Raw genomic sequence first — 24,858 nt, 5'->3', positions numbered from 1 at the left:
CTATAACATGTGATTTGACAATGAGTTTGGGTTGGCCCAATGCAAAAAGCATGAGGATTCATGAGGATCCGTGCTTCAAAACCACGTTTTGGGGCCACGGTACGACCAGGAAGCCGTGGATCCTACTTTTTTGTGGTGCAGGCGGTACCTCAGGACATGATGTGTGATTTGACGGTGAGTTTGGGGTGGCCCAATGGAAAAAGCGTGAGGATCCATGAGGATCCGTGCTTCAAAACCACGTTTTTGGGCCACGGTATGGCCAGGAAGCCATGGATCCGTGATTTTTTGTGGTGGATGCTGTGCCCATGGCCATGATATTTGAAATGATGGTGACTTTGGGCTGATCTAGTGCAGAAATCATGAGGATCCATGAGGATCCGTGTTTTGTAACGAAACAGTGGATGCATGATTTTTTTGGTTCTGCCTACAGACTAAGAAGTGGTCTACAGTATCATGGTGTTTTTATTTTGTTTCAATATAAAAATCATATGAATTCATGAGGATCCATGCCTCGGATCCATGTTTTTGTGCTGCTGCAGCGTGCCCACGGCAAAGGGTTGGATCCACGTTTTTATAGTCCAGTCTGTAGGCGTGCCTTCCAGGTGTGATTTGACACTGCATTTGTTGGGGTTATTTTTTAAAAAGGGGAGGATCCATGAGGATCCGTCTAGATCCGCCTTTAACCCAGATCCTCCTGTGAGCTAGTGATGAAGGCAGTTGTAGTCCCAAAACAGCTGGACGGCCACCATTCGCCAGCCAACCTGCGATTCTGTGTGTGTGTGTGTGCGCGCGCGCGCGCGTTGTTTATTGTCGTTTTTCACTACATACCGTGAGAGGCGGGGAGAGGACGACCCTCTTTCTGGACGGGCCGGGCGAGGGAAACGCACATCCGCAGCCTCCACAGAAACAACAGCCCTTATTCCCATCACCGCAGCAAGCGACGATGGGCGGCCCGAGCGAGGCCCTCCTCTTTGTGCACGCGTCGAGGAAGCTCCACCCACCGCCCCGCCCCCTGCCGCCCAAGGACGTCGAGAAGAGGCACCGCCTCTCGCGCCCTTTTCCCGCCTCCCGCTTCACATTCCCGGCAGCCCTATCGACTGGTGACACAAAAGGGGCGGGGAAATGGGCGGGCCCGTCCGCTGAGCGGAGGGAGAGAGTCGGCGCTTGGTGACCGAAAGAGTCCAGAGGCGGCGGCGGGTCTGTCCGAGGGGTGAGTGAGGGCAGGGAGCGGGGGTCTGTCGCCCCCCAGGAATGCCCTCAGGGGTTTCCTTCCCGCTGAGGGGCCTGTTTGGGGACTACCATTCCCACCATCCCTCACTTCTTGCTCCTTGATGGGAGTTGTAGTCCCGAAACAGCTGCGAGGCGACCCGACCCCGAAACAAAAGCGGGTCTCCTCGGGCTTGAGGGGAAGGAGCTGCGCTGCGCTCCTCTGCGGGGGTGGGCGGCGATCGGGGGTCTCGGGCCGTTGGGGGGGGGCTTCCTGGGGGAAATGGCTCTCGAAGAAGCAGGCGACCCTCACTGAGGGCGAGGAGGGCCTGGCTTTTTTGGGGGGGGGGTCGTCGTCATGCCTTTGACGGTCACTCTCTCTCGCCTTGGGGGTCCCGGGCAGTGGTGGGCAGCGCCTCCTTCTCCCGTGGCGGAGTTCCCGGAGTTGTGTCAGGGATGACCCCCTCTTAGCTTTTTTGGGACTACAATGCCCATCATCCCTGGCCACTGGTGCTGCTGGCTAGGGATGATGGGAGTTGTAGTCCCAAAACAGCTGGAGGGCCAAACTTTATTAATAGCGGTATGGAGTATAGTGGCCAAGAGTACGAGCTGTGAAACAAGAAGTCCTCCATTTGAAACAACTATGAACAATATTATGATTGTTTCTATATATCAGGCTTCCTCAAACTCAGCCCTCCAGATGTTTTTGTCCTACAACTCCCATGATCCCTAGCTAGCAGGACCAGTTATCAGGGATGATGGGAATTGTAGTCTCAAAACAGCTGGAGGGCCAAGGTTTAGGAAGCTTGCTATATATTAATATATATCCACCTGGCTGCCAAAGTATGCGAACCAGAGCCTTTGACCTTTACCGTTGTTGTTTTTCTGCCTATAGGTTTGCCAAAATGCTTTTGGATTCCTAAATTGCTCTGACAAGACGCTTGGGGAGACGAAGCGGTCCTGTGAGCAGAAGGCACAGCGGGGAGGACGACTCGGGGCCAATGCAGCAGCAAAAACGGCAGCCAGAGTTAGTGGAAGGAACCCTTCCCGTATTCCTGTTCCCCACGGAGCTTATCTTTTACGCGGACGACCAGTCGACCCACAAACAGGTGTTGACTCTCTATAACCCCTATGAATTTGCCTTAAAATTCAAAGGTGCGTCTCAGGTACAATTCAATTGAAGGGCTTGCTTGGGGAGGAGGGATTGCCTCAACTTCCTTTTATTCACTTTCTGACCTGCCTTTTGCCTGAAAGTCCCTGGGTGGTTTACAATAACTTGGGAGTCTAGATCAGGCATGGCCCAACTTGGCCTTCCAGCTGTTTGGGGACAACTCCCATCATCCCTAGCTCACAGGGCCAGTGGTCAGGGATGATGTCCCCTCAAAGACTGAATGGCAAGCCAAATTGATAAGAGTACTTACAATTAGCAAGGAGAACGGGGTCAGGAAGAGGAAATACAAAACAAGAAGTAAATAAGGATTGGTTAATAAGTAATATCTCAAAGGGTACTGCAATAGTAAAAGTTTTCTGGAGGATATTGAATGAGCGTTGTAATACAAAGTACACATTAGATAAAGTTAAGTTAATGTTCTGCCAAGGGCAGGGTTCTTTCTAGATCTGGAGCCAATAAACACACCAGTGGATGAAGAATAAGTAATGCTTTATTTGCATAAGGTTAACAGATAGCAGCAGGCATACAAAACACAAATTACAGCATACCTGACAGAAGTCACACACAATCTCCCCTTAGCTGCCTGGAGCTCCAGGTAGAGCAGCAAGAGAGACCCCAGCCAACAGTATCTGGTACCTCAATCTGTGAAGAAGCTCTGTGAGCCCCTTCAACCTACAGCTTTTATAGCCAACTTTGATTGACTGCACCTGGTTAGCAGGGATCACTCATGATCAGCCTGGGACACGGGTTGTGACTCAACAGGAATGCGGAGCAGCTGAGCATCTCCAAACCAATTCACTGCAATTGGGTATCCTCCCCACTAGCCAATCAGCACCTAGAACACAGGAGACCCAGGAAACTCCTGACACAGGTGTGTGGAAAACAAGTTATACCAGCATGAATCGGCAAATTTAAAACCAGGAATGTAAAGGGAAAGAGGCATGTCATCTAGCTCCTTGAAATTACAATGGTCTTCAGCGTTTCCCCAACAGTTAACGAAAAACAGTGTTGTGTAACTGTAAATAATAGTTTATTTGAAAATTAGTACCATGGGTATAGTTGGAAGTTTCTTTTCTTTGCTGACTAAAATATGAGCTATTACTATGTTTTTTACTCTATTCATTTATTCTTCTTTTCTTTTTTCTTTTCTTTTTCCCTCTCCCTCTCTTTTTCCTTTATTTTTGTTATTTTGTATGTATACTCTTAATAATTTTTATGTTTGTTTCCTGGTATTGCATGTATTTTAAGACTTTGCCTGTTCAATAAATTCTTTATTTAAAAAGTGGTCAGGGATGATGGGAATTGTAGTCCAAAGCAGCTGGGGGGCCGGGTTGGGCCATCCCTGCAGTAGGTGAAGTAAATGACGAAAAAATGTAGAGCAGTCATAGGCAAACTCTGTCCCTCCAGATGTTTGGGGCTACAATTCCCACCACCCCTGACCACTGATCCAATTAGCTAGGGATGATGGGAGTTGTAGTCCCAAAACAACTGGAGGGCCGGAGTTTGCCTGTGCCTGATGTTGAGCTTCGCTTCTGTGCCAGTTCCTGGCAATTGGCTGACATCGAATAACGACCCTTTTTCTTTTCTTTTAGTTCTTTGCACAACCCCAAATAAATACATTGTGGTCGATGCAGTGGGTGCGGTGAAGCCTCAGTGCTGCGTTGACATGTGAGTAAAAAGCTGGTTTTGATATGACAAGGTTAAAGCTCACAAAGCCTTTAAAAATCATATTGTCAGGAAAGCATTATATAATGTCTGGATTAGATATAAAGACTTGCTGGAAAATAAAACTCCAAGGTGGTTGTCGCCAATGGAGGCAAAGGCTGTGAAAAGGCTCAATATGGAGTCCAAATGGCCGAAATATTGGGAAATTTTGGAACAAGAAGGGGACAAACTGAAATTGCAGAGCTTTGAGAAATTAAAAGATAAAGTGCGAGACTGGCTTCCATTATTATCAAATAATGGAGGCTTATAAGTTGGACAGGAAAATTGGCTTCCAGGTGGAAAAATCAAAATTGGAAACAGAATTGTTAGAATCCAATACTAAAAATTTGTCAAAAATGTACAACTTGCTGTTGAAATGGAATACGCAGGATGAAACGGTGAAGTCAGCCATGATTAAGTGGGCACAAAATATTGGTCATAACATTATGTTTGCTGACTGGGAACAGTTGTGGACCACCGGTATGAAATTTACGGCATGTAATGCCCTAAGAGAAAATATTATGAAAATGATATATAGGTGGTACATGACCCCAGTCAAGCTTGCAAAAATTTACCACTTGCCTGATAATAAATGTTGGAAATGTAAAGAAAATGAAGGTACATTCTTTCACCTTTGGTGGACGTGCCCAAAGATTAAGGCGTTCTGGGAAATGATATATAATGAACTGAAAAAGGTATTTAAATATACCTTTCTGAAGAAACCAGAGGCCTTTCTCTTGGGTATTGTCGGCCAATTGGTGCCAAAGAAGGATAGAACTTTCTTTATGTACGCTACAACAGCAGCAAGAATACTCATCGCAAAGTATTGGAAGACACAAGACCTACCCACCTTGGAAGAATGGCAGATGAAGGTGATAGACTATATGGGACTGGCAGAAATGACTGGCAGAATCCGAGACCAGGGAAGAGAGACAGCGGAAGAAGATTGGAAGAAATTTAAGGACTATCTTAAGAAACATTGCAAAATTAATGAATGTTAGAATGACGTTGGTTTAGAAATTACGTAGTTTGCAGCTGTAATGGATAAGTAAAAAGAAAAGAAAGGCCAAAAATTAAATGAAAATTAAGGGAAAGGATTTACTGAATTAATAAATTAGAAATTGGGATACAGAAAGGGGAGGTATGAGGAAGTCGGGGAAGTAAGTTATAAGAAAATAAGGGATTGAAATTATGCTTGTTTTTACTTTTGTCTGTTTGTATTATTGTTTTGTTTTGTTTTTATATAATTTTTGAAACTTTAATAAAAATCTTTTTTTTTAAAAAAAAAAAAAGCTGGTTTTGGGTTTGTTGGCTTGTAATGAATAGCAACCACTAACCTGCCTTCCAGAGGCCGATCTTCCCTTTATTAGATGTATAGTCTACCCTTATCAAGACATCTCAGGGTGGGGAAAATAAAGAACAATGGTCCAGGAGGAACGTAGAGACCAATGAAGTTTGTTCTGGGTCTGATCTTTTGTGTGCATGCGCAGTTCTTCAGATACACGGAAACTGAAGTCTGTATAAGGACTAGTATGAAAAGAGGCCTCCCAGGCCCATATAAGAGCAGCGCAAATAGTTGGGCCTGATGAGCGTTTACTGTTCCCAACCCTAATCCTGCAGAAAGCCATCTAATTGGATTTTAATTTGATCCTGACTTGTTTTCAGGAGGTAATTTCGTTATTGCTTGATTTTATACCAGTGTTACATATTTGATGTTAGCTGCCCTGAGCCCAGTTTTGGCCGGGGAGGGCGGGATACAAATCAAAGTTTATTATTTGTTGTTATTATTAGCAGGCCGTGATATATAGTGGGAGGGTGGGGTGGGGTTTTTCTACAAAGGGTAGTAGAACTCAATGGGATTGGTCAACCTGTGGGCGACTGTGAACGACTGCAATTAGTCCGGCAGGAAAAAGCAAGGGAGATTATGCAGGTGAACAAAAATAGCTGAAATAATAAAAAAATAAAAATTGTCTAGTAGCACCTTAGAGACCAACTCAGTTTGTTCTGGGTCTAAGCTTCTATGTGCAGACGCTCTTCTTCAAATACACTGAAACAGAAGTCCCCAGACCCTGATATATAGTGGGAGGGTGGGGTGGGGTATTTCTCATAAGGGTGGTAGGAAATGGGTGATTTTATGGTTCCCAAAAGGAAACATTCCTCCACTTGTCCATATTGAGAGGATGCAAGCAAGCCTGAACCTTTCCTAAAAGGAAACCTTCCTCTGTCCATATTGAGAGGAAGCCTGAGATAAGGTAAATAGGGTGATTTAGAAATGCGAAGATAAAAGTGATTGCATATGGAAATCAGGGAGGGGAATGGAAGGAAGACAAAGCTCAATTTGAGAAAAGATATATTTGATAAAGAAATTTTATTTGGTTGTTATAAAGCAGGCAGTCCCAACATTCGGCCCTCCAGATGTTTTGGACTACAATTTCCATCATCCCTGGCCACTGGTCCTGTTAAGCTAGGGATCATGGAAGTTGTAGGCCAAAACATCTGGAGGGCCACAGGTTGGGGATGCTTGTTATAAAGGAAAAAAAGAAAATTTAATAAACAGTAAAACAAAAAAAAGCAATAACGTGTTAAAAATGGAAATGTGGCCGTTCACACTCTCCTCCCGTTACAGCATGATCCGTCACCGAGACGTCCAACCGTGCCACTATGGTGTGATTGACAAGTTTCGGCTCCTGGTCTCCGAGCAGAGCCAGAGGAAAGCGTTGGGGAGGAAAGAGGTCATCGCCATGCTGCTTCCGGCGGCGAAAGAGCCAAAGGAAGAGGAGGAGAAGATGATCACGGAGCACCTGGCAGAGAGCGTCTTTTTCGAGCAGGCTTTATCCCAGCCAGGTAGTTGGGTGCTTGGAACGCCATTGCTTTTTGGTGCTATACAGTGGTGCCTCGCAAGACGAAATTAATTCGTTCCGCAAGTCTCTTCGTCTTGCGAGTTTTTCGTCTTGCGATGCACGGTTTTCCATAGGAATGCATTGAAAATCAATTAATGCGTTCCTATGGAAAAAGCCTTCCCCCGACCTCTTCTGGCGGGCGGCATTTTAAAATCGCCCGGGACAGCGGAGGACTTCTCCGCTGTCCGGGGCGATTTAAAAGCCCCTGGGAAGGCAGGCAGGGGGGACAAAGGCTTTCCCGCCCGGCCGCCCGGCTTCGGGACATCGTTCCGATGCCGGGCGGCTGGGGGAGGCGTTCCTGCCCCACCGCCCGGCATCGGGACGATGCCCCGATGCCGGGCGGCTGGGGGAGGCTTTCCTGCCCCACCGCCCGGCATCGGGACGATGCCCCGAAGCCGGGCGGGGGGGGAGGCTTTCCTGCCCCACCGCCCGGCATCGGGACGATGCCCCGAAGCCGGGCGGCTGGGGGAGGCGTTCCTGCCCCGAAGCCGGGCGGCTGGGGGAGGCGTTCCTGCCCCACCGCCCGGCATCGGGACGATGCCCCGATGCCGGGCGGCTGGGGGAGGCGTTCCTGCCCCACCGCCCGGCATCGGGAGGATGCCCCGAAGCCGGGCGGCTGGGGGAGGCGTTCCTGCCCCACCGCCCGGCATCGGGACGATGCCCCGAAGCCGGGCGGGGGGGGGAGGCTTTCCCGCCCGGCTTCGGGACATCGTTCCGATGCCGGGCGGCTGGGGGAGGCTTTCCTGCCCCACCGCCCGGCATCGGGACGATGCCCCGAAGCCGGGCGGCTGGGGGAGGCGTTCCTGCCCCACCGCCCGGCATCGGGACGATGCCCCGATGCCGGGCGGCTGGGGGAGGCGTTCCTGCCCCACCGCCCGGCATCGGGACGATGCCCCGAAGCCGGGCGGCTGGGGGAGGCGTTCCTGCCCCACCGCCCGGCATCGGGACGATGCCCCGATGCCGGGCGGCTGGGGGAGGCGTTCCTGCCCCACCGCCCGGCATCGGGACGATGCCCCGAAGCCGGGCGGGGGGGGGAGGCTTTCCCGCCCGGCCGCCCGGCTTCGGGACATCGTTCCGATGCCGGGCGGCTGGGGGAGGCGTTCCTGCCCCACCGCCCGGCATCGGGACGATGCCCCGAAGCCGGGCGGCTGGGGGAGGCGTTCCTGCCCCACCGCCCGGCATCGGGACGATGCCCCGAAGCCGGGCGGGGGGGGAGGCTATCCCGCCCGGCCGCCCGGCTTCGGGACATCGTTCCGATGCCGGGCGGCTGGGGGAGGCGTTCCTGCCCCACCGCCCGGCATCGGGACGATGCCCCGAAGCCGGGCGGGGGGGGGAGGCTTTCCCACCCGGCCGCCCGGCTTCGGGACATCGTTCCGATGCCGGGCGGCTGGGGGAGGCTTTCCTGCCCCACCGCCCGGCATCGGGACGATGCCCCGAAGCCGGGCGGCTGGGGGAGGCGTTCCTGCCCCACCGCCCGGCATCGGGACGATGCCCCGAAGCCGGGCGGGGGGGGGAGGCTTTCCCGCCCGGCCGCCCGGCCGCCCGGCTTCGGGACATCGTTCCGATGCCGGGCGGCTGGGGGAGGCGTTCCTGCCCCACCGCCCGGCATCGGGACGATGCCCCGAAGCCGGGCGGGGGGGGGGAGGCTTTCCCACCCGGCCGCCCGGCTTCGGGACATCGTTCCGATGCCGGGCGGCTGGGGGAGGCGTTCCTGCCCCACCGCCCGGCATCGGGACGATGCCCCGAAGCCGGGCGGGGGGGGAGGCTTTCCTGCCCCACCGCCCGGCATCGGGACGATGCCCCGAAGCCGGGCGGCTGGGGGAGGCGTTCCTGCCCCACCGCCCGGCATCGGGACGATGCCCCGATGCCGGGCGGCTGGGGGAGGCGTTCCTGCCCCACCGCCCGGCATCGGGAGGATGCCCCGAAGCCGGGCGGCTGGGGGAGGCGTTCCTGCCCCACCGCCCGGCATCGGGACGATGCCCCGAAGCCGGGCGGGGGGGGGAGGCTTTCCCGCCCGGCCGCCCGGCTTCGGGACATCGTTCCGATGCCGGGCGGCTGGGGGAGGCTTTCCTGCCCCACCGCCCGGCATCGGGACGATGCCCCGAAGCCGGGCGGCTGGGGGAGGCGTTCCTGCCCCACCGCCCGGCATCGGGACGATGCCCCGATGCCGGGCGGCTGGGGGAGGCGTTCCTGCCCCACCGCCCGGCATCGGGACGATGCCCCGAAGCCGGGCGGCTGGGGGAGGCGTTCCTGCCCCACCGCCCGGCATCGGGACGATGCCCCGATGCCGGGCGGCTGGGGGAGGCGTTCCTGCCCCACCGCCCGGCATCGGGACGATGCCCCGAAGCCGGGCGGGGGGGGGAGGCTTTCCCGCCCGGCCGCCCGGCTTCGGGACATCGTTCCGATGCCGGGCGGCTGGGGGAGGCGTTCCTGCCCCACCGCCCGGCATCGGGACGATGCCCCGAAGCCGGGCGGCTGGGGGAGGCGTTCCTGCCCCACCGCCCGGCATCGGGAGGATGCCCCGAAGCCGGGCGGGGAGGGAGGCTATCCCGCCCGGCCGCCCGGCTTCGGGACATCGTTCCGATGCCGGGCGGCTGGGGGAGGCGTTCCTGCCCCACCGCCCGGCATCGGGACGATGCCCCGAAGCCGGGCGGGGGGGGGGAGGCTTTCCCGCCCGGCCGCCCGGCTTCGGGACATCGTTCCGATGCCGGGCGGCTGGGGGAGGCTTTCCTGCCCCACCGCCCGGCATCGGGACGATGCCCCGAAGCCGGGCGGCTGGGGGAGGCGTTCCTGCCCCACCGCCCGGCATCGGGACGATGCCCCGAAGCCGGGCGGGGGGGGGAGGCTTTCCCGCCCGGCCGCCCGGCTTCGGGACATCGTTCCGATGCCGGGCGGCTGGGGGAGGCGTTCCTGCCCCACCGCCCGGCATCGGGACGATGCCCCGAAGCCGGGCGGCTGGGGGAGGCGTTCCTGCCCCACCGCCCGGCATCGGGACGATGCCCCGAAGCCGGGCGGGGGGGGAGGCTATCCCGCCCGGCCGCCCGGCTTCGGGACATCGTTCCGATGCCGGGCGGCTGGGGGAGGCGTTCCTGCCCCACCGCCCGGCATCGGGACGATGCCCCGAAGCCGGGCGGGGGGGGGAGGCTTTCCCACCCGGCCGCCCGGCTTCGGGACATCGTTCCGATGCCGGGCGGCTGGGGGAGGCTTTCCTGCCCCACCGCCCGGCATCGGGACGATGCCCCGAAGCCGGGCGGCTGGGGGAGGCGTTCCTGCCCCACCGCCCGGCATCGGGACGATGCCCCGAAGCCGGGCGGGGGGGGGAGGCTTTCCCGCCCGGCCGCCCGGCCGCCCGGCTTCGGGACATCGTTCCAATGCCGGGCGGCTGGGGGAGGCGTTCCTGCCCCACCGCCCGGCATCGGGACGATGCCCCGAAGCCGGGCGGGGGGGGGGAGGCTTTCCCACCCGGCCGCCCGGCTTCGGGACATCGTTCCGATGCCGGGCGGCTGGGGGAGGCGTTCCTGCCCCACCGCCCGGCATCGGGACGATGCCCCGAAGCCGGGCGGGGGGGGAGGCTTTCCTGCCCCACCGCCCGGCATCGGGACGATGCCCCGAAGCCGGGCGGCTGGGGGAGGCGTTCCTGCCCCACCGCCCGGCATCGGGACGATGCCCCGATGCCGGGCGGCTGGGGGAGGCGTTCCTGCCCCACCGCCCGGCATCGGGAGGATGCCCCGAAGCCGGGCGGCTGGGGGAGGCGTTCCTGCCCCACCGCCCGGCATCGGGACGATGCCCCGAAGCCGGGCGGGGGGGGGAGGCTTTCCCGCCCGGCCGCCCGGCTTCGGGACATCGTTCCGATGCCGGGCGGCTGGGGGAGGCTTTCCTGCCCCACCGCCCGGCATCGGGACGATGCCCCGAAGCCGGGCGGCTGGGGGAGGCGTTCCTGCCCCACCGCCCGGCATCGGGACGATGCCCCGAAGCCGGGCGGCTGGGGGAGGCGTTCCTGCCCCACCGCCCGGCATCGGGACGATGCCCCGAAGCCGGGCGGCTGGGGGAGGCGTTCCTGCCCCACCGCCCGGCATCGGGACGATGCCCCGATGCCGGGCGGCTGGGGGAGGCGTTCCTGCCCCACCGCCCGGCATCGGGACGATGCCCCGAAGCCGGGCGGGGGGGGGAGGCTTTCCCGCCCGGCCGCCCGGCTTCGGGACATCGTTCCGATGCCGGGCGGCTGGGGGAGGCGTTCCTGCCCCACCGCCCGGCATCGGGACGATGCCCCGAAGCCGGGCGGCTGGGGGAGGCGTTCCTGCCCCACCGCCCGGCATCGGGAGGATGCCCCGAAGCCGGGCGGGGAGGGAGGCTATCCCGCCCGGCCGCCCGGCTTCGGGACATCGTTCCGATGCCGGGCGGCTGGGGGAGGCGTTCCTGCCCCACCGCCCGGCATCGGGACGATGCCCCGAAGCCGGGCGGGGGGGGGGAGGCTTTCCCGCCCGGCCGCCCGGCTTCGGGACATCGTTCCGATGCCGGGCGGCTGGGGGAGGCTTTCCTGCCCCACCGCCCGGCATCGGGACGATGCCCCGAAGCCGGGCGGCTGGGGGAGGCGTTCCTGCCCCACCGCCCGGCATCGGGACGATGCCCCGAAGCCGGGCGGGGGGGGGAGGCTTTCCCGCCCGGCCACCCGGCTTCGGGACATCGTTCCGATGCCGGGCGGCTGGGGGAGGCGTTCCTGCCCCACCGCCCGGCATCGGGACGATGCCCCGAAGCCGGGCGGGGGGGGGAGGCTTTCCCGCCCGGCCGCCCGGCTTCGGGACATCGTTCCGATGCCGGGCGGCTGGGGGAGGCTTTCCTGCCCCACCGCCCGGCATCGGGACGATGCCCCGAAGCCGGGCGGGGGGGGAGGCTTTCCCGCCCGGCCGCCCGGCTTCGGGACATCGTTCCGATGCCGGGCGGCTGGGGGAGGCGTTCCTGCCCCACCGCCCGGCATCGGGACGATGCCCCGAAGCCGGGCGGGGGGGGGAGGCATTCTCGCCCGGCCGCCCGGCTTCGGGACATCGTTCCGATGCCGGGCGGCTGGGGGAGGCTTTCCTGCCCCACCGCCCGGCATCGGGACGATGCCCCGAAGCCGGGCGGCTGGGGGAGGCGTTCCTGCCCCACCGCCCGGCATCGGGATGATGCCCCGAAGCCGGGCGGGGGGGGAGGCTTCAAAAGCCGTCTGGGGGCTTTTAAATCGCCCCGGACAGTCCCGGGGCGATTTAAAAGCCCCCGGTTAGGCAGGCGGGGGGGCAAAAGTCTTTGCCCCCCCTGCCTGCCTTCAAAAGCCGTCCGGGATAGCGGGAAGCGCTTCCCTGCTATCCCAGACCGCTTTTAAAATGCTGGCGGTGGGGAGCAAAGCCTTTCGCCCCCGCCGGCCTTCCTGGACCTCTTCTGAAGTCCGGAGGGGGGGGAAGGCTTTGCTCCCCACCGCCAGCATTTAAAAAAAGGTCCCCGAGATTTCCCTATGGGCTTTCGTCTTGCGATGCAAGCCCATAGGGAAAATCTTCTAGCGAAGCGTCGCAAAAACCGAAAAACCCTTTCGTCTTGCGGGTTTTTCGTCTTGCGAGGCATTCGTCTAGCGGGGCACCACTGTATATCGGTACCTGCCTCTTTCTTTCTAAAAATTGTTTTATTTAAGCATATTTAAATTTTTTTCTTTAAACAGTTTTTATTGGTTTTGCGATATATACATCCTTGATGAAATATCTCTCCAACAATTTCCCATTTTTTCCTGCCCCCCTCCCCTGGACTTCCCTTATCCTTCCACTGGTTTTACTTTCAATTTCTTCATCCTGCGTCTTATTTTTTTCTGCCAGGGCCGGCCCACTGTCCCTCAGACCTTGTGGGGGGCAGACTATATTTTGGAGACTATATGTACATATTTGGAGACTATTTTTTTAAATAAAAATGAACAAAATCCTATGCCCCACAAATAACCCAGAGATGCATTTTAAATAAAAGGACACATTCTACTCATGTCAAAACATGCTGATTCCTGGACCGTCTGCAGGCTGGATTGAGAAGGCGATTGGGCTACCCATGTTATATACACTTGTGAATGTTTACTCAAACCCTGCCAATGAGTCCAACTCTTTGTGTTGTTTCTGTCGGAATTCAAGCCCATATCAGCAGAAACTGGCAACAATCCCAGGCACCCAGCTTGATTCCCTGTTGACCTCCCTGGCTGCATTCCCCAGCAAGCGCAGGCTAGGTCTCGATCGGCGATTCTTCTCAAACGTGAGAAGAACACCCCCCCCCTCTTTCCTGCCCCCCCCCCCCCGGGCAGGGGAAAGAGATAGACAGAAACGTATTTACATGCTTTTATTTGTGTCTTTGCAGTGTTACAAAAAACATGACTGCTCTCTTCAAACTCCAGCAGTGTTGTGACAAACACTTCCTGCACTTCCTGTACAGGAATAAACGGAAGAGCTCATATTTCACTCTGAGCTATTTCCGGTGCTTCGCACTGTGAATTGACTGTCCCTCTGTTTCCCACGGGCAGTCCCAACATTCCTATCATGTTTACTTTTCAAGCTAGGACTTTGCAGCAGCATTGCTTCAATATCATAACAGTTTCTTCATATATATCATAAATGGTTCAAAATTCTTTTAAAGTCTTTGTTGTCCCTTTTGTGTAATTTATCTGTTCATTTGGCTAATGCTGCATATCCCGGGAGTTTCTCTTGACACTGTTTTTTCATTGGGCTTTCTTCCGAGCTGGTGCTAGTAGAATTCTTGCCGGTTTTGTTGCACACATAATTTCCAGTTGCCTTTTCTTATTTCTTTAAGTATATTTACAAGCAGACAATACGGAGGCTCAAGTTGCAGCTATAACAAAGGTGGCATTTTTTCATCTCCGCCAAGCTAAGCAGTTGGCTCCTTACCTCCCTCGCCCTGATTTAGCCACTGTGATCCATGCAACGGTCACCTCCCGGCTCGATTATTATAACTCGCTCTACGCGGAGCTGCCCTCGAAGCCGACCCAGAAACCCCAGCGGGTGCAGAACACTCCCCGCCGCAGGACCACATCCACCCAGCACTATGCCAGCTGCACTGGCTCCTGGTGGAGCACAAGGTCAGGTTTTAGGTGCTGGTTTTCACCTTTAAAGCAGGCATCCCCAACCTGTGGCCTTTGAGATGTTTTGGCCTAGGGCCAAAGGTTGGAGGTGCCTGCTTTCAAGTAAGGTTTTCCAAAGAATCCGGGGACACTTTTCTTTGAAAAGAGAAAAAAAAGCTATTAAGAAAAGTTACTTTAAAAAAAAAGAAGTACCCTCTTCTCTTCTGTGGTCTCCTCTGTCGTGTGGCCTTCCTCAACCTCAGCCCTCCAGATGTTTTGGGACTACAACTCCCATCATCCCAAGCTAGCAGGACCAGTGGTCATGGATGATGGGAATTGTAGTCTCAAAACAGCTGGAGGGCTGAGGGTGAGGAAGCCTGCGCTAGCCGCTGTGGAGTAGGCTTGGCTCGGGCCGGGGCTCGTCCATGTGCCCTCACCCTCCTGGTGCTCTCCTACCTCTCCTCTTTGGTGGCGACACAGCAAAGTCAGGGCTTCCCTCTTTTGCCTTCCTCTTTCTCTTCCTTCTCCTCCTCCTCCCTGTGTCGGCTCCGGGGTATTTCTTGCCCCGGAGCGCCACTGAGCAGTCAGCTGGGTGGCCGGGCGCTCTCGCCCCCGGCTTGATTTGGGTCGCGGGGTGTGTGTGTGTCAGCAGTTCCCCCAGTCGACATGCCGGGCGTCCCCAGTTCCCCCTTGGCAGTGGCGGTGGCAGCCTCAGCAGCCATATGATGTGCCTTGTGCCATTGAACCAATCACACCACGTTCATTCCCTACCAATAAATCAACAACAATATAAATCCAGGGACATTAAATCCGGGGACAGGTTTGTAAATTGGGGGACTGTCCCCGGGAAACGGGGACATCTGGTAACCATAATTTAAAGCCCTATACGAACGTTACCGGATTCCCCCCCCCCCCATGAATCCAGGGACACTTTTCAACTTCAGTTGAAGGGGATAGGCTTTGTCAGGGGACCGATTTGTAAATCCAAGGACTGTCCCCGGGAAATGGGGTCGCCTGGTACCCTTACCCTATACAGCCGAGGGCCCTCGTACCTATGGAACCACCTCTCCTGGCATGCCCCGTGGAGGACCTTAGGGTCTGCAAATAATAACTTGGAGGTCCCAGGCCTCAAGGAAGTTCAACTGGCCTCATCCAAGGCCCAAGACCTTTTCAGCTTTAGCCCCAGCCTGGGGGAATGCTCTATTGCAGGAGACCAGGGCCCTGCGGGAATTGACGTCCTTCCACCAGGGCCTGCAAGACGGAGCTGTTCCACCTGGCCTTCGGTCCGGGCCCAGTTTGAACCCCCCCCCCCCTCTATGGGACCCTGTAAGTTATCTCTTTGGCCCTTTTATCGGCTCATGTGGGACCAAAACGGATAGCTGGCCCTTACGAATACTTGAAGTCCCCGACCCCTATGGTTGTAATTCATGGGCAGCCATTTAAGTTTATCCTGGTTCTAATTTTTAAGCTGTGTTTTAATCATTTGGTTGCGTTTTCATGTATTTGATATTTGAGGTTAGCCGGGCTGAGCTTGGTCTTGGCTGGGGAGGGCGGGGTATAAATAAAATTTTACTGACTAATAAGGTACACACACTTAACCCAGGCTTCCTCAACCTCGGCCCTCCAGATGTTTTTGGCCTACAACTCCCATCCCTAGCCAGCAGGACCAGTGGTCAGGGATGATGGGAATTGTAGTCTCAAAACATCTGGAGGGCCAAGGTTGAGGAAGCCTGCACTTAACCACAAAAACCAGAGAGTAAAGGGAAGGGGGGGGGAAGGGTCAAGTACCACACCCATTTGACTTTTTAATGTTTTATTTAAGCATATTTACAAACAGACAAAAAGTTCACCCCCCAAAACCAAAGAGAGTAAAGGGAAAGGGTCAGAAAGAAAGGAAGGATGGAGGACCATACCCATTTGACTCTCCTCCACCAGCACCCAGCACCTTGTAGTCCTTTAAATTCTCATTCCCACTGCATATCATTTATTGTTGCAATTACTTCTTTTATAGTACTATGACGGTGTAACATCAAGTCACCTTACAAGCTTAGTCTAGCAAATGATGGTATGGTGTGCCTCCAAATTCCAAAAAGGAAACCTTCCTCTGGTTGTCAATATGAAGAGGATGCCAGCAAGGTCAAAGCTTTCTGTAAAAAAACAAGCAAAAAACCCCAAAAAAACTAAGGGATTTTATGATTCAAAAAAAAGGAAAACCTTCCCCTGGTTGTCAATATGAAGAGGATGCCAGCAAGGTTGAAGCTTTCTGTAAAAAATGATTTAAATCAAGTCTTGCTGACTAGTGATTTAAATCCCTCCCTCCTTGCTTCTCCCCACCCTGCCTAGAGGAGGAAGGGGGCTGGCTGAGTGCCATTTTGAGCAGCCCCTCTCCGGAGCCAGCCCTTTCACACTCCGCCGCCCTGCTGCTCCTGTGGGCCGGAGAGTGCAGCGGATGAGCTCGCTCTGCCTACTCACGAGAATCAGCAGCAGTAGTGGTGGCAGCCTCCAGGAGGTAACTGCAGCAGGTGGGGCTCGGGAGGACTACTTGCCCCCCTCGCCTCTTCTTCCAGCTCCACACCCCCCCCCCCCGGTGCTGCTTCTCTGGCTCCTCAAGTTGCTAGGGATGGTGGACCGGCCCGCAGCAAAAAAAAATTGCCGGCCCCTGCTCTAATCCACGGGTCCACAAACTACGGCCCGGGGACTGAATCCAGCCCAATTACCTTCTTGATCTGGCCAGCGGACAGTCCAGGAATTGGCGTGTTTTTACACAAATAGAATGCACCTTTTTATTTTAAACACACCTCTGGGTGATTTGTGGGGCATAGGAATTTCTTCATTTTTTTTTGATTTTTCAAAATATAGTCAAGGGACAGTGGGCTGGCCCCCTGCCAGAAAAGTCTGCCGACCCCTGAAGTCCTAGCCATTCTGGCAGGGTGGATATGACGGGAAGCAAGATTGTTTGGTGAAATGAAACATTTAGGAATGAAGTGGATCTCATTTGTAGATAAATAGATAAACTTTATTCACATTAGCCAATGGCCATAGCAACATAAAACAAGCAATATATACAATTAAAAAGACAACAGTGGGTAAAAAGGGCCAAGATTATTGTTCAGATAGTGTCCCTTAATCTCATTGCACCCTTGATAAACCTAGCAACCTTTGCTGTTGTCTGATCATTTTGATCTGATAAAAGAAAAAACAATGTGGCCACAGATGGGCGGCCTGGGATGGTAAGTAAGAGTGGGGTGATGATCTCATTCCTCAGATCTTTATAAAGGGGACAGAACAGGACAGGAAAACATGAGCCACTGTTTCCAGATTGCCATCTGCACAGGGGCAGAGTCGTTTCTCAGTTGGAATCTTTTGGTATCTGCCCTCAAGTACGGCAGAGGGCATCACATCCAATCTTGCCAGTGTGAAGGCACGTCTGTATTTTGGGATAGTTATTTGGGATAGTCATTTGTACTTTTTGTTATACCAGGGGTGGCGAACTCCCAAGAGACTGTGATCCACTCAGAGTTAAAAACTGGCAGTCACATACCCCTGTTTTGGGGGGGTTCAGGTCTAAGTAGGTCACGATCTACCTATTGGACATGCCTGTATTATACCTGTCAGAGCCCCTGACAATACCATTCATAAAAACTGTGGATAAAAAAATATAAATTTTACAGTATGTTATTTAATAAGAGAAAATTACCTGAAAATGCACTGTAGGTGGTATTTAGCACCAGAGAGATTGGCTAAAATGAACAAATCGCTTGGTAATAAGTGTTGTTGTTGTTGTTGTTGTTTAGTCGTTTAGTCGTGTCCGACTCTTCGTGACCCCATGGACCAGAGAACGCCAGGCACCTCTGTCCGCTACTGCCTCCCGCAGTTTGGTCAAACTCATGCTGGTAGCCTCGAAAACACTATCCAACCATCTCGTCCTCTGTCGCCCCCTTCTCCTTGTGCCCTCCATCTTTCCCAACATCAGGGTCTTCTCCAGGGAGTCTTCTCTTCTCATGAGGTGGCCAAAGTACTGGAGCCTCAGCTTCACAATCTGTCCTTCCAGTGAGCACTCAGGGTTGATTTCCTTCAGTATGGAGAGGTTTGATCTTCTTGCAGTCCATGGGACTCTCAAGAGTCTCCTCCAGCACCATAATTCAAAAGCATCAATTCTTCGGCGATCAGCCTTCTTTATGGTCCAGCTCTCACTTCCATACATCACTACTGGGAAAACCATAGCTTTAACTATACGAACCTTTGTTGGCAAGGTGATGTCTCTACTTCTCAAGATGCTGTCTAGGCCTGTCATTGCCCTTCTCCCAAGAAGCAGGCGTCTTTTAATTTCGTGGCTGCTGTCACCATCTGCAGTGATCATTGAGCCCAAGAAAGTAAAATCTCTCACTACCTCCATTTCTTCCCCTTCTATTTGCCAGGAGGTGATGGGACCAGTGGCCATGATCTTCGTTTTTTTGATGTTGAGCTTCAGACCATATTTTGCGCTCTCCTCTTTCACCCTCATTAAAAGGTTCTTTAATTCCTCCTCACTTTCTGCCATCAAGGTTGTGTCATCTGCATATCTGAGGTTGTTGATATTTCTTCCGGCAATCTTAATTCCGGCTAGGGATTCATCCAGCCCAGCCTTTCGCATGATGAATTCTGCATATAAGTTAAATAAGCAGGGAGACAAAATACAGCCTTGTCGTACTCCTTTCCCAATTTTGAACCAATCAGTTGTTCCATATCCAGTTCTAACTGTAGCTTCTTGTCCCACATAGAGATTTCTCAGGAGACAGATGAGGTGATCTGGCACTCCCATTTCTTTAAGAACTTGCCATAGTTTGCCGTGGTCGACACAGTCAAAGGCTTTTGCATAGTCAATGAAGCAGAAGTAGATGTCTTTCTGGAACTCTCTAGCTTTCTCCATAATCCAGCGCATGTTTGCAATTTGGTCTCTGGTTCCTCTGCCTCTTCTAAATCCAGCTTGCACTTCTGGGAGTTCTCGTTCCACATACTGCTTGAGCCTTCCTTGTAGAATTTTAAGCATAACCTTGCTAGCGTGTGAAATGAGTGCAATTGTGCGGTAGTTGGAGCATTCTTTGGCACTGCCCTTCTTTGGGATTGGGATGTAGACTGATCTTCTCCAATCTTCTGGCCACTGCTGAGTTTTCCAAACTTGCTGGCATATTGAGTGTAGCACCTTAACAGCATCATCTTTTAAAATTTTAAATAGTTCAGCTGGAATACCGTCACTTCCACTGGCCTTGTTATTTGCAGTGCTTTCTAAGGCCCATTTGACTTCACTCTCCAGGATGTCTGGCTCAAGGTCAGCAACCACACTACCTGGGGTATACGGGACATCCATTTCTTTCTGGTATAATTCCTCTGTGTATTCTTGCCACCTCTTCTTGATGTCTTCTGCTTCTGTTAGGTCCTTTCCACTTTTGTCCTTTATTATGGAAATCTTTGTACGAAATGTTCCTTTCATATCTCCAATTTTCTTGAACAGATCTCTGGTTCTTCCCATTCTATTGCTTTCCTCTATTTCTTTGCATTGCTCGTTTAAGAAGGTCTTCTTGTCTCTCCTTGCTATTCTTTGGAAATCTGCATTCAATTTCCTGTATCTTTCACCATCTCCCTCGCATTTTGCTTGCCTTCTCTCCCCCGCTATTTGTAAGGCCTCATTGGACAGCCACTTTGCTTTCTTGCATTTCCTTTTCATTGGGATGGTTTTCGTTGCTGCCTCCTGTATAATGTTACAAGCCTCCATCCATAGTTCTTCAGGCACTCTGTCCACCAAATCTAAATCCTTAAACCTGTTCCTCACTTCCACTGTGTATTCATAAGGGATTTGACTTAGATTGTATCTTACCGGCCCAGTGGTTTTTCCTACTTTCTTCAGTTTAAGCTTGAATTTTGCTATAAGAAGCTGATGATCTGAGCCACAGTCAGCTCCAGGTCTTGTTTTTGCTGACTGTATAGAGCTTCTCCATCTTTGGCTGCAGAGAATATAATCAATCTGATTTCGATGCTGCCCATCTGGTGATGTCCATGTGTAGAGTCGTCTCTTGTGTTGTTGGAAAAGCGTGTTTGTGATGACCAGCTTGTTTTCTTGACAGAACTCTATTAGCCTTTGCCCTGCTTCGTTTTGATCTCCAAGGCCAAACTTGCCAGTTGTTCCTTTTATCTCTTGACTCCCTACTTTAGCATTCCAATCCCCTATGATGAGAAGAACATCCTTCTTTGGTGTCACTTCTATAAGGTGTTGTAAGTCTTCATAGAATTGGTCAATTTCAGTTTCTTCAGCACCAGTAGTTGGTGCATAAACTTGGATTACTGTGATGTTAAAGGGTCTGCCTTGGATTCGTATCGAGATCATTCTATCATTTTTGAGATTGCATCCCAGTACAGCCTTCGCCACTCTTTTGTTGACTATGAGGGCCACTCCATTTCTTTTATGGGTTTCTTGCCCACAGTAGTAGATATGATGGTCATCCGAACTGAATTCACCCATTCCCGTCCATTTTAGTTCACTGATGCCCAGGATGTCAATATTTATTCTTGCCATCTCATTTTTGACCACCTCCAACTTACCCAGGTTCATGGTTCTTACATTCCAGGTTCCTATGCAATATTTTTCTTTACAGCATTGGACTTTCCTTTCGCTTCCAGGCATATCCGCAACTGAGCGTCCTTTCGGCTTTGGCCCAGCCGCTTCATCAGCTCTGGATCTACTTGTACTTGCCCTCCGCTCTTCCCCAGTAGCATGTTGGACGCCTTCCGACCTGAGGGGCTCATCTTCCAGCGTCATAACTTTTATATGCCTGTTGTCTTTGTCCATGGAGTTTTCTTGGCAGGGATACTGGAGTGGCTTGCCGGTTCCTCCTCCAGGTGGATCACGTTCGGTCAAAACTCTCCACTATGACCTGTTCATCTTGGGTGCCCTGCTCGGCATAGTTCATAGCTTCTCTGAGTTCTTCAAGCCCCTTCGCCACGGCAAGGCAGTGATCCATGAAGGGGAGATAAGTGTTGGAGATGCACAAAACAGATTGGAACCTTCTACCATATGTGGTGGACATGTCCAGAGATCAGAAAGTTCTGGGACATGATTCATGAAAAAAAAAAGTTACTAAGAACTTCACATAGTAAAAGACCAGAAACATATATTTTGGGAATATTGAACAGTGATACTGTATTCCAAAAGAAAAAACTAATTTTTTTCTGTACGCGACATCAGAGGCGAAAATTCTGGTGGCTAAGTACTGGAAGGGTAACCAGGTACCAGCCAAAGAGGAATGGTTATGTAAATTATGTGAATATTTAGAACTGGCCAAATTGATGGATATAATAAGACTAAAGCCAATGAATACAGTCAAGAAGGAATGGAATTGCTTGAATGACTATTCAGAAATACAAGGTACAAAAGTAAAAATTTGGCTGTGTCTAGAATGACCTCGTGAATAGAAAAGGGAAAATATACATATATACAAATCTATATATTAAGAGGAAAATAATACTGAAATACAGATAAAATATGAAAGGTGAAAGGAAATGTGAAAGTGATGGAAGTCTAATTATTATTATTATTTTGTAAAATAGTGTTTATTGTATTGAAATATTATACTTTTCTTTATTCTTTAACTGTCTACTTTTTTCTTCTTTTTTCTTTCTTTCTGTTTTATTGGATATTTTTCTTTATGTATGGTTTTGTTTTGATTTATTTACTTTGCAACATAATAAAGATTTTTTTTAAAGTTTTGTTATTTACTAAATTCGATAAATGGGTGGGGGAAGAAAGGAAAGGAAAGAAATTCTGCCCCTTTCCATAATGTCAAATGCCTTTTCCTTTTTCCAGAAAACAGAATTGCCTCATCAGGGCCGAGTTTGCTCACCGTGTTCCTCGGAATCGTGTGCATTGCGGCTCTCATGCTTCCCACATTGGGAGAAGGGGGTTCCCTCGTGCCTCTCTACCTCCACTTAAGTGTGAATCAAAAGTTAGTAGCAGCTTACGTATTAGGTACGCATCTTTTTGTCGTCATTACATTATGTGTTTTGGGGCAGGACCAAGTGAAAAAATGAAAATGTGTATAGAAACGTTTTTAAAAAAACAACCTATAATCGAGTCACTGCGTGAGGCCCATGCCAGCAAAATTGCAACCAGCGTGGATAAAGATCAATGGTTTTTTTTAAAAAGTTTTTAAAAATCGGATTTTTGAAATAAAATGCTTTTGGAGGAAGAATCTTTCTATAGTTTTCCTTTTAGGTTATAGTCCAAAAGCTATTCATCAGGAAATAAGGATTTGTTTTAAGTTTTTAATGTGTGCTAAAACTCAGTCTGTCTTAAGTTGTTTTTTAAAAAACGTTCAACCCCATCAGTTAACAAACATGGGTCCATATGCTAGCATGTTATTGCTTTAGTTAAATAAATGGTTTAAATTGTGATGAAGGAAATGATTCCTTTTCTCCTTTCAATTAAGTACAGCAGAAAAGCTGTCCAAATAGAAACAGTTAGCTTATGAAACCTCACCAACATTTCATCATTATCTGTCAATGTATTTCGAATAGTAGAACCAAATCAGTCATTTTTGATAGAACTGTAAAAACGATTCTGAAATTTTAGTGTTCCAAAAAGGAAACCTCCCTCTGGTTGTCAATATTAGGAGGATGCCAGCAAGGCTGAACCTTTCTGTAACTTATTCCAAAAAGGAAACCTTCCTGTGCTTGTCAAATATGAAGAGGATGGCAGCAAGGCTGAACCTTTCTGTAGAAAAAAATATGATTTAAATAAAGTCTTACTGACTAGTGATTGAAATCGTGATTGAAATTGATTTGAATCCAATCCACCCTGATTGCAATTGAAAGTATATCTGAGCCCCCTGACATTTCCGCGTTTGTACAAAGATCAGTTGTCTATGCAAACTACATTTCACAAATATTAACAAACGTGCATCTGGCTCCCGGTGAACTGTGGCTATTGGATGTGGTCCGGCAGGCTTCTGCTGCACCCCATAGGACCCCCGTGCATAGCTCTCCGTCAGTTCCCTGTAGCAGTCGTCGAAGTGGTAGAAAACTGTTCCTGTGTGTGTGTAATAACTCAGACTGCACGCAGGCTCTCTTGCTTATCTCTAACAGTCTTTAATCGTGTAGAAATACCTCATAAATCAGCCCGGCGAGAGAGCGCACATCTTGCTGCCTCGCCGCAAAAGCGAAAGGAAAAAAAAAACACACAGAGAAACACTCGCCTCTGTGAACATAGCCACGCCTCAGAATGTGAGACGTCACTCAGAACTGCTTAACCCTGTAAGTTCTGATTCTCTTCACATGAACAAGCTTTCATGCGTGCCCCCCACACCTAACAAACCTCTCGGTGTGGGTTATTTCTCGAGTTAAGCTGAAATAACTGGATTTTTTCCTCTGATTCTTGCAGGTCTTATCACTATGGTCATCCTGAGAACATGAGTGAAAACACAACTGGATGTTTATCTTTTTTTCTCCTTTTCTTACCGCGTTTTAAATTTGCATCCTGAACGTGGGCCTCTGACTCCCGTTTGGGTGCAAAAATCATCTGGCGATTTGCATTGCTTTTTTTCCCTGGAAAGCAAAGCTTTAACTCTGTTTTCACTGGAAAGACTCGCATGCTCGGAGGCACTTTTCGACAGACAGCCATGAAATGGTCGAAGGAATTTGCAGAAACTTCTCTACCTAGGTCTACCATGCAAAAATCTCATTTCTGCTTTCTTTTTAAATTGCATGTTTTTAAATTCACGTCGACTTTAGCGTTTGGCTGCCATAGGAGCCGGCAGTTCTATCTGCAACGTTCATTTGACTGTGAGTATTGCAAATTTAAATACGGATAAAACGGCAAGATGGCGGAATAGAAAGCCACTCGCCTGACAGTGGAAGCTGCCATGTTTTTCAGTCTATTTTTGAAAACTCAGGTTTAAGAAAACCGGGGGGGGGGGGGAGAGAGGAGATGGCCCACAGTATAAGACGCCCCCTATTTTTGGAGACTCAGATTTCAGAAAATGGGAGGGGGGGATGGCCCAGAGCATGGGTAGGCAACCTAAGGCCCAGGGGCTGAATGCGGCCCAATCGCCTTCTCAATCCGGCCAGCGGACGGTCCAGGAATTGGCGTGTTTTGACATGAGTGCTTTTATTAAAATGCATCTCTGGGTGATTTGTGGGGCATATGAATTCGTTCATCCCCCCCCCAAAAAAATATATATAGTCCAGCCCCCCCCCCAAGGTCCAGGGACAGTGGACCGGCCCACTGCTGAAAATGTTTGCTGACCCCTGGCGCCCTTTTTACAAAAGGAGAAAAGAGGACAAGCTTTTGCAATCATACAGCTACACCGGATGAATTGTTGACTGCTAAATCTGCAACACACACACACACACACACACACACACACACACACACACAGAGTTTATATATACATATACATACATACATACACACACACACACACACACACACACACACACAAATACATTACAGCAGTACCTCTGGTTGCAGACAGGATCCGTTCTGGAGGTCTGGCCGGATTCCGAGGTTTTTGCAACCAGAGGTGCCATTCTGTACATGTGCGCGGCGTGCTAGAGGGCTTCTGCGCAAGCTGCAAAACCCAGTAAAACACTTCTGGGGTTGCCACTTACATATCCCGAAGTTTACGTAACCAAAGGGTTACATAAGCGGAGGTACTGCTGTATTTGCACTTCAGGGAAGCTCATCCATAGTAGGCGCAGGCGTGGTTCAACCTGGCCCTCCAGCTGTTTTGGGATTACAACGCACATCATCCCTAGCTAACAGGACC

The 24,858-nt window shown here is 51.8% G+C and overlaps 2 protein-coding genes across 3 annotated transcripts in view; one reads left to right on the top strand and one right to left on the bottom strand.

Annotated features, from left to right (window-relative positions):
- Window positions 1-1,186: 1,186 nt before the first annotated feature.
- Window positions 1,187-24,273, top strand: LOC309361157 (motile sperm domain-containing protein 1-like). Of its 2 annotated transcripts, XM_081896121.1 has the most exons (6): window positions 1,187-1,210; window positions 2,102-2,361; window positions 3,970-4,045; window positions 6,708-6,925; window positions 21,900-22,061; window positions 23,472-24,273. In XM_081896121.1, the coding sequence occupies exons 2-6, from the start codon at window positions 2,208-2,210 to the stop codon at window positions 23,501-23,503; spliced, it is 642 nt and encodes a 213-aa protein (XP_081752247.1). In that variant the 5' UTR covers window positions 1,187-1,210; window positions 2,102-2,207; the 3' UTR covers window positions 23,504-24,273. The 2 variants fall into 2 exon arrangements, with proteins under 2 accessions (XP_081752247.1, XP_081752246.1); XM_081896120.1 differs by lacking the exon at window positions 23,472-24,273 and having other exon boundaries at window positions 21,900-22,260.
- The window catches only part of LOC309361150 (PABIR family member 2-like), a 43,230-nt gene continuing 34,292 nt past the window's right edge, over window positions 15,921-24,858 (bottom strand). Inside the window, 1 exon segment of the mRNA XM_081896114.1 lies at window positions 15,921-16,209. The gene's annotated coding sequence lies outside the window, so the exon portion shown is untranslated.

The sequence above is a fragment of the Podarcis melisellensis genome (assembly GCF_964234715.1).
Source record: "Podarcis melisellensis genome assembly, chromosome: W".
NCBI classification, from domain to species: domain Eukaryota; kingdom Metazoa; phylum Chordata; class Lepidosauria; order Squamata; family Lacertidae; genus Podarcis; species Podarcis melisellensis.
This window is presented reverse-complemented; position numbering and strand designations above follow the sequence as displayed.